Raw genomic sequence first — 9,664 nt, 5'->3', positions numbered from 1 at the left:
AAGGCTACAGGGTTAATACATGGATCTTTTTTAATGCTTGTATGTGGGTGAGGAAAATCTTTGAATTTCCATGGTTTCTCTAGAAGCCTATTTTGGTTTAATAGTAATAATAATATTATTTGTCAGCAAGTCCTACCAAAACAGTACTAAATGCCTTATTTCTCTGCTGTGTTTTAAGTATTGCAGTTGCTGTGAAACCCCAACCCGTTTAAACACTTTAACCTTTCACTGATCAACACAGTAGTCCTACGCATACTTACTTAGGTGTTAGTCTCATTTAACTCAATGTGACTGACCTCTGAGCAAACCATGCACAGTATTGAGTACTGTATTTATCCACAATGCAGGTAACTCAGTTAAACATAGAATCATAGGAATCATAAAATTGTAGAGTTGAAAGCGACTCAGAGGAACATACATATATCATTGTATCTAAATTGGGGCAATACTGTCAGTTTAACAATTCTCTCATATGCTTAGAACAATGCTATTCACAATTTCAAAGTTTTATAATTCATAGAGCACATATACAAGATCATCAGTATGATGCTATTTCAGTCTAAATCAATTCAAAATAATTTCTGCCTTGTTTCATATTTAGGTTTCTTAAGTTGGCTAGAGTTTTCATTCTGCACACAACAGCAAGTACTAAAATGGCATTTTTTTGATTCTGTGCTGGTGTGTTTGTTGATTTTTAAAGCTTTCTGACTACTTTAGTTCTGAAGAGTTTTCAGCAGCAAATAAGTCATACACCATTATCTTCTCTATTGTACCCCTAGTCTGGGCTCCAGCAGACTATATCTTCCAGGACATTTACTTATGAATGTAGCTTTCTTAAGCATGCATGGCAAATCTTTCAGAGCACATCCTCTACTCTTGATGAGCCATTCTAGTCTAGCTGTGAACCTGCACCCACTTACAGTGATACTATTCTAGGCTGCAGGCTTCCTTCCTGGCCTTGAGCTACCTAAAGCCTCGCAAGCACACGCCTAAGCAAGCAGCTGCACACCATGTATCTGGTCATTTCTTCGGGGTCACATATATTCATTCACTGCATCCCATCCCTATGGGCCCCATGTACCGCGGTTGGCACAAGCTTGGTTGTCAAAATGATGTAGGTAGCAATATGGGGGTTTTCTATACCACAGCAGCTAAGCATTCCAGAGAGTTCATCTTCATTCACAGCATGCAGTCTGCCAATGAAGCACATTCAGTACTCCCTTTTATAAAATGAAATGGATCTTGGTTCAGGTTCAGTGGGAATCCACCTACACTTCCAGTTCCATAAGTGTTGGTTGTGGGGATTAAATGGTGGGCAGAACATTACTGTACTTTGCCTATGGTAAGAGACATTGGATTCTCCAAGTAATGAGTATAGCAACCCTAGCTAATGTACAGCACCTGGCAGCTTTGGGAATGGACTTCAAAAGCATTATCAGTTCAAGATCTCTAATGAAGTTGGTTTTATTGGAAATGTTTTGTGTTCACCTGGCAAAAACCCTTCTCTCTCTCCCTCCTGAATCAGATTGCAAAAAAACTAAATAAGCTGAGCATGGGTTAAGCATTAAGCAAAATATATAAATACTTTTGTATTAGAAATTATCTTCCCTCCCCCCCCCACAATAGAGCCTTAAGTAGCTGCACTACGGAGCAAAGTTTTGTACAGAATTCTGTGCAGGAGGAATCAGGTACCTGTTGAATTTCCTGCCTTAGGCGAAGAAAAAGGAAAACCACCGTCCCTACAGTGTGCCTATATGCCAGCTGTTGAACCATCCAGCCCTTTTCAAAGGGAAGCTCCCCTCCCTGGCGCTGCCCGCGCCCACCTGCCTGCTGACCGCCCTGCCTGGCGATGCTGCTGAGATGGGGCTGGCCAGTCGCCCACCCGCGCAGAGGTTGCTGCCCTTACCTGAGAAGTCCGCCAGCGCCGCGATCTCTTTGGTCCAGACCAGGAGCAGGCAGGAGAGGAGGCTGAGCGGCAGCCTGAGCTCTACCTGGCGCCGGCTTGGATGCTGCCCAGCAGCCTCCAGTTCACTCATGGCGCGGGGGAGGCGGGGGGGTCCCTGCAGCCCAAGCCGGTCACATGACGGCTCCGGCCCCCAGCCGAGAAAGAGAGACAGACAGAGAGACAGAAAGAAAGAAAGAAGAAAGAAAGAAAGAAAGAAAGAAAGAAAAAGAAAGAAAGAAAGAAAGAAAGAAAGAAAGAAAGAAAGAAAGAAAGAAAGAAAGAAAGAAAGAAAGAAAGAAAGAAAGAAAGAAAGAAAGAAAGAAAGAAAGAAAGAAAGAAAGAAAGAAAGAAAGAAAGAAAGAAAGAAAGAAAGAAAGAAAGAAAGAAAGAAAGAAAGAAAGAAAGAAAGAAAAAGAAAGAAAGAAAGAAAGAAAGAAAGAAAGAAAGAAAGAAAGAAAGAAAGAAAGAAAGAAAGAAAGAAAGAAAGAAAGAAAGAAAGAAAGAAAGAAAGAAAGAAAGAAAGAAAGAAAGAAAGAAAGAAAGAAAGAAAGAAAGAAGAAAGAAAGAAAAGAAAGAAAGAAGAAAGAAAGAAAGAAAGAAAGAAAGAAAAGAAAGAAAGAAAGAAAGAAAGAAAGAAAGAAAGAAAGAAAGAGTGTGCGTCCCTGTCCTTCCTGGGAATGGGGACGCCGCCGCTGCCTCAGCTAGAGAAGGAAAGGGCAAGGCTCCTGACAGGGAAAGGAAAAAGTCCCGCGCAGCTTCTTTCCCTGAAGAGGAAGTCCCTCTCAGCGAGCACTGACTGGCCCCCGGCTGGAAAAGTGAAGTGCGTGTGAGGCGCTGAGTGTTGTGTGTGAGAGAGAGAGAGAGCGCAGGGGTGGCAGCGAAAGGGAAGAGCCGCCGCTGGCACTGGCGTCGAAAAGCCAACGCCAGCCAGCCAGCCAGCCAGTCGCTGGGTGCCGACCACGCAGCACCTCCCAGCCCTCGTCCCGATTAGTATACATCACCTGCTCCCTCTCAGCCTCATTCCTGTCTGCTCTCTCTCTCTCTCTCTCACGGCTTTACCATTCCCGCCCCTCAACTTCCCCTTTCCCCAAAAGTTTGCAAGATTAGCACGGAAGGCACTTAGCACAGCAGCGAATAAATAAAAGGAAAAAACGCCACAGCCATTCTGAGGACGGCTGCTGCTGCTTTGAAAGCGAGGACCAGGAGCTGGTAACTTTCAGGCGGAAGACGCCGCCAATTCAAGCCTTCTGCGTCGAACGTCTGGGGAGGTTGTGGTTTTGGTGCGCACGTGTGAATGTTATCATACTTATTATTTTGTTCTTAACTGGTTTATCAGCCTGGATAGCTCAGTAGGTTACCTTGACGGATTTGTTTAGGAAGGGCCTTCCTAGGAAGGGCTGGGCGTAACTCGGAACTCACTGAAGCTTGTTTCTGAGCAGACATGTATAGGATTGCATTGTGCACCAGCAAGCAGGCGAAAATGGAACTAGGGCTGCAGTCCTTTTCCCATTAAACTTCTAAGCATGTTATGTATAAATTGCATTGCAAATGCTGGATAGAAAGCACAGGAGAGTCAGGTCGTATTATTTTGCCTCCTAGTATCAATGTACACTCTCAGAACATGGTGCTGCTTTGTCACTCATGGTGAAATAAATACCTTGGCACAACGCTTCGCAATTGGTGGTGTAGAGTTTTTCCAATAGGGTGATGAAGACTGTAGAGAGGGGGAAAACCATACTGTGTGAAGCAAGATGTACCTGCATTTCCCCAGGATACATACAAGCACAAACCATAATTTATGCTCAAGAAAAAAACAAACCATTTACTCCCGGCTTTGAAATTAAATTTAAATTCCTATCATGAAAACATTTCTGTGTAAGAATTAACACACTTCAGGTGTGTAGATTGTAACATGTAATGATCGTGCACCAGTGGCAACGGTCGTGATGACGTTGGAGACTGCTGATGCAAGTGATGCTAAAGATACATTTGCACAGTTTACCAACATTTAATAAAGTACTGTAAGTTTGCACAACTATTCAGTGTGGAGCCAGTGTGGTGTAGTGGTTAAGAGTGGTAGTCTCCTAATCTGGAGAACTGGGTTCGCGTCTCCGCTCCTCCACCTGCAGCTGCTGGGTGACCTTGGGCTAGTCACACTTCTCTGAAGTCTCTCAGCCCCACTCACTCAGTGTTTGTTGTGGGGCAGGAAGGGAGAGGAGAATGTTAGCTGCTTTGAGACTCCTTAGGGTAGTGATAAAGTGGGATATCAAATCCAAACTCCTCCTCCTCCTCCTCTTCTTCTTCTTCTTCTTCTTCTTCATAGTTGCAGTTAGTATTGGACAAGTAGTATAGTCTTCTCCAATTCTTCAGCACCTCAATATAGCCTCTAAATGCTTTGTGGATTTTATTTTGTAAGAGTTGGTGTGTATTTATAATGGTACCAGTGTATATTTTTACTTTAGTCCCTTCACGTCTCTCCCACAACTGGTGCTATAACTCCCCAAAGATTTGACTTCACCCCCAAAGCACACGCCTCCATTGTCTCCTGAGACAGACAGATGTCAACAGCAACCTCTGATGTCCATGCATTGAGTATGAACATCTACACCAGAAAGGCTACACACATAGGCCTCTTTGCTACCAAGAACTCTTAAGGCAGTCTATAAATGCTAATAAAAAAATAATCAGAATAGCAGTTTCATATTACCGGTATGTCTATGTTTTATTCTTTATTGCATTTATATTCCACCTTTCATCAAGGAGGTCAAGGTGGTGTACACAATACTTCCCATTTTATCCTCACAACAACCCTGTGAGGTACGCTTAGAGACAATTACTAAGTGAAGTAGTGAGGTCTAGGTAGAGATTCGAACCTGGGTCTCCCAGCTTCTAGTCTACCTTCTATACTACACTGGCTCTTTCTCAATCCCTTTCTCTCTTCCAACTTAAAACTCATGTCACGTTTAAGTGTCAACTTTAAACTCATGGCCCAACCTTTGCTTGCTCAATATTAACAGAAATGAAATTGATACTGTCTGGTTTTTTCTTTCTAAGACAGCAGTCAGAAAAACAAGAGGAACCTGAGAATGTAGATTATAGTAGATTATTGATAAATTTACAGCCAGGCTCACGATGACTGTAATAGCACTTTAAGTTATGGAGGTCTATCACTACTTTTTTAAGATTGCTGATATGCCTTCAACTCTCTTAAACATCTCAGTCTCTTCCTTTGCCTGATAAATTTCTGTTTGTCTGAATCCAATTACAGAAGTTTCTCACCAGTGAGACCATTTTAAAGTGTTTCATTCCCTGCACTTTGACACCAAGTAAATCTTCCCCCAAAAAAGTTTTAATGACTCAGCTGCCATTTCTGGCTCTGTTTCTATGGAAATGAATGTCATGGCTAGTTGAAACAAAGCAAGTAGTTTAAAATAATTACTATATGGTCGTTATTTAAAACAAGGCACCCCATGTTTGCAGACTCAGTCTCCGTTTCTATGGAAATGGGAATAAACAAAGCATTCCAAGACAACTTTTCTCATATATATATATATATATATATATATATATATGCTTTCGTAGATTTTCACGGGTACAGGAATGCAGGTTTTGGTGTCTTCGGGTGTCTTCCCGTGTAAGAGTCGGGGTGTCTGGGCGACGTTTCGACGAGGTCTCACTCGTCATCTTCAGGCTGGTGCTTTCGGCTTCTTGTTACTGGAACAGAGCAGAATCTGGTGTTTGAGTTCCTATAAATACTGTTGAGGGGTGTGGTGTATAGCCTCCAACGTTCTGGGCAGAGAGGAAGTTCCTAGATTAGTGTGCCTTTTCTTCTTTTGTTCCTTAATTACTTGAGGGATATCTTGAGTGATTTCATGAGTGATATTCTGAATACCACTGGGTGGGTCATTAAGTGTAGATTAGTTGCTAAAGCTTTCGTGTCTTGACCTCTTGAGCTTGTGAAGAGTTTTTCTGAGAAGATGGCTGTGCTGCATTTAGTTGTGCTCTGGCTTGGCTTCGTGTATAGGGGCGAGCTGTGATTTTGTGCCTTGTGCCAGCCAGATCTGTGTAGGGATTGCAGGGGGGTGCAGCATCCGGAGGTGCCACTATAGTTTGGCTACTGGATGGAGTCTGTAATATGTCTGTGGAGAGGGTCTGGGTTTGGGTCTGGTGTGGTTGATTGGTGACGGCGTTCTGTGTGCCTCTGGTTCTGGTGTCGGTTTTTGTGGGGAGGGCTAATTTCCAGATGTCTGGCAGGCGGGACGTGTCGTCACGCTTGTTCATGTTGTGAGGGTGTTTCTCTATCTCGATGGCTTCCATGATTATTCTCTTGTGGTGATGTTCCATGTTAAAGAGCAATTTGGAATCTGCAAAATTAATTTCGTGTCCTGTTTCTTTCATGTGTTGGAAAAGAGAGGAAGTTTTTTCTTCTTTTTTGACGGCATTCTTGTGTTCTGCGATACGTGCATTTATTCGTCTGTTTGTTTGTCCAATGTACGTGGCTGGGCAGACTTTGCAGGGTATTTCATAGACCCCTTGGTTTTCCAGCTGGATTTTGTCTTTTGGGTTTCTGAGGATATTGGCTATTTTTTGGTTGGTGCAGAAGGCTGTTTTGATATTGTGTTTATGGAGGATTTTGCTAATTTTGTCTGTAGTGCCCTTGATATAAGGAAGGAGGGCCATGCCATTGTTTTCTTCTGTGTCTTGGTTTTTGGGGGGTGTTTCTTTTTGGATTAGCTTCGTAACCTTGTTTTTCTGGTATCCATTGGCGGTATCCATTGTCTGGTATCCATAGCCCTCCCCACAAAAACCGACACCAGAACCAGAGGCACACAGAACGCCGTCACCAATCAACCACACCAGACCCAAACCCAGACCCTCTCCACAGACATATTACAGACTCCATCCAGTAGCCAAACTATAGTGGCACCTCCGGATGCTGCACCCCCCTGCAATCCCTACACAGATCTGGCTGGCACAAGGCACAAAATCACAGCTCGCCCCTATACACGAAGCCAAGCCAGAGCACAACTAAATGCAGCACAGCCATCTTCTCAGAAAAACTCTTCACAAGCTCAAGAGGTCAAGACACGAAAGCTTTAGCAACTAATCTACACTTAATGACCCACCCAGTGGTATTCAGAATATCACTCATGAAATCACTCAAGATATCCCTCAAGTAATTAAGGAACAAAAGAAGAAAAGGCACACTAATCTAGGAACTTCCTCTCTGCCCAGAACGTTGGAGGCTATACACCACACCCCTCAACAGTATTTATAGGAACTCAAACACCAGATTCTGCTCTGTTCCAGTAACAAGAAGCCGAAAGCACCAGCCTGAAGATGACGAGTGAGACCTCGTCGAAACGTCGCCCAGACACCCCGACTCTTACACGGGAAGACACCCGAAGACACCAAAACCTGCATATATATATATATATATATATATATATATATATATTTCAGAACTATTAACAAAAGTCCCACAAATTCTATTTTTCATATACATTACTGTATAAAATTAAAATTTCAAAAATTGCAGTGATTCTGTTCTTCATGCCCTTGCATCTTTCAATGAAGAAAAACAGATTTCCCTTTAGTTAAAGTTTTGAATTAATAATGAGGGATAGGGGATTGTTCATTCTAGTTCTAAAAGTTAATTAATAGAACAATCCTAGGCATGTCTACTGTAAAGGACTGCGGCCTGGCTCAACTCTAGGATAGTTTTATTTAACTCAGTATAATTCAGGGTCCTAAATTAACTGTTTGCAACTGCTGTTACTAGAGCCTAACATTTCCCCTATGGTTTCCAGATGCTTTCTTCATTTTATTGAAGTAGCAATATGATATACATTAGCCTGCTGGCAGGTTTTATTTTATGTTTGATGTAGCTTCCTACAACATTTTAATTGTATTCCCTGCTGTACAAATAATCATTTATTTTATGAAGACTATGTTGATGAAAGATTTTCACTATTTCTCCTGGAGGTTATTATTTTATTCACTTTTTCGCTGCATTATATGAATATGATCCAACCAAGGTTTTAAGTCCTGCTGAATTCAATGGCAGACCTGTAAGCAAAAATCAATAGAAATAAAAGTGCTTATTGTTAACTGGATTGTGCTGTGTTAACATACAGCGATGTTTTGGGAAAGCAGTGTCAAATATTTTCTCTCTTTCTCCCTTTTAAAAAACATTAATAAAACACTATTAGAACGTGTGTGTGTGTGTGTGTGTGTGTGTAACATTTGTGTGCACATTATCCTTAGCATGATGCTTGTGTAATTTTTATCCAGGACCAGTAACACAATCTATTGCTCTCCTATAAGTAGACTTTATGCAGGATTGCCTTGCTGTTGTGGTAGTGGTGTGGGATAGGCATGCTGGATTCATATAGCATAGGAATGCACAATCAGCAAGGAAATAAACCTAACTCCAATATTAGTAAACAAAAATACAAAATAAAAAAGTTTACAAGATGGCATTGCTTGTGAAGAAGTCCCTCATAACTAACAATGGGGTGAGGAATTGATTAATTTTAATAACATGTAAAGTGTATGCCCACTGCATTGTAAACGATACTACAACTGAATATACATTCTAGCTGGAGTAAGATTTACATTGTATATCGACTTGATTCAGAATCAAATTTAATACACTAATCTCCTAGACGCTGGATACAAAAAACAGACTAGCAGACCACACCTCTTAAATACTACTTGGGAAAATATAAACACTGCTAGGTTCATAGACATGTTTCACAAGGAAGTAAATATGAGTAAGTAACTATAACCGACCATGGATGAAAAAGGGGAGAAACTTGAAATATGTGACTCTCATTTACAAGGATTAATTTTACATTCTGCTCTCTTAGCAGTAAAAAGTTCAAAAGGTGTTTTGAGTATCATGCTTGCATGACAATTTAACCTTTTCAACTGTAATAAATCTCAAGGGAACACTTTAAGCCAATAAACAGTTTAGAATTTGTGCCGAAGTGGAAGAGTGCTGCTTAGGGCTGTGCAGTGCAATCCTAAGCATGTCTAAACAGAAACACATTATCTGAGTTCAATGGGACTTACTCCATGGCAGCTGTGTTTATGACTGCAACCTTAGTTATTCTGAAACAATTAACATGGAATGTAAGGGTATGTTTTTGTGTAAATGGTGGGGAAAAAACACTTTTGACTATGTATACTCCTGGAGAATAGCGGGGCTGGAAGGGGCCAAACATAAGAGCTCAGCTGGATCAAAACAAAGACCTATCTAGTCAGCATCTTGTTCCTCACAGCAGCCAACCAGATGCTTATGAGAAGTCCACAACCAGGGTATAAGGGCAATAGCACTCTCCTGCTGCTATTTCTCAGCATACTGCCTCCGATTCTGAAAGAAGTATATAACCTTCATGCCTAGCAGTCATTGATAGCCTTATCTTCCACAAATCTGTCAGCCTTCTTTTAAAGATGTCCTAACTGGTGGCCATCACATCTTCTGCTAGCAAATTCATTTCACTGTGCCAGGGTTGGCGAGCCTTTGGCTGTCCAGATGATGGTGAACTTCAACTCCCATCAGCCCCTGTAAGCATAGCCAGGGATGATGTGAGTTGTAGTTTAGCAACATCTGGAGGAGCATGGGTTCTCAATTGCCACTTTCTTTTTTACATTTCTGCTAGCATGGAAGTTTTTTACTTAATCAGACATAATGCAGCAAGATAAAAATAACAA

At 41.7% G+C, this 9,664-nt stretch overlaps 1 protein-coding gene across 3 annotated transcripts in view; it reads right to left on the bottom strand.

Moving 5' to 3' along the window:
* Nucleotides 1-3,562, bottom strand: part of EVA1C (eva-1 homolog C) — a 46,585-nt gene extending 43,023 nt beyond the window's left edge. The window contains exon 1 of one of the 3 annotated variants that reach the window (XM_082220765.1): nucleotides 2,947-3,562. Coding sequence is in view for 1 of the 3 variants with exons in the window: in XM_082220764.1 (XP_082076890.1) it covers nucleotides 1,907-2,036 (130 nt within the window). In the remaining 2 variants the exon portion in view is untranslated. Of the gene's footprint in view, nucleotides 1-1,401; nucleotides 1,421-1,906; nucleotides 2,137-2,946 lie in introns of those variants that run through there. The other 2 variants (XM_082220764.1, XM_082220766.1) reach the window with 2 other exon arrangements.
* Nucleotides 3,563-9,664: the final 6,102 nt, after the last annotated feature.

The sequence above is a fragment of the Podarcis vaucheri genome, assembly GCF_965113315.1.
Source record: "Podarcis vaucheri genome assembly, chromosome: 4".
Classification (NCBI taxonomy): domain Eukaryota; kingdom Metazoa; phylum Chordata; class Lepidosauria; order Squamata; family Lacertidae; genus Podarcis; species Podarcis vaucheri.
This window is presented reverse-complemented; position numbering and strand designations above follow the sequence as displayed.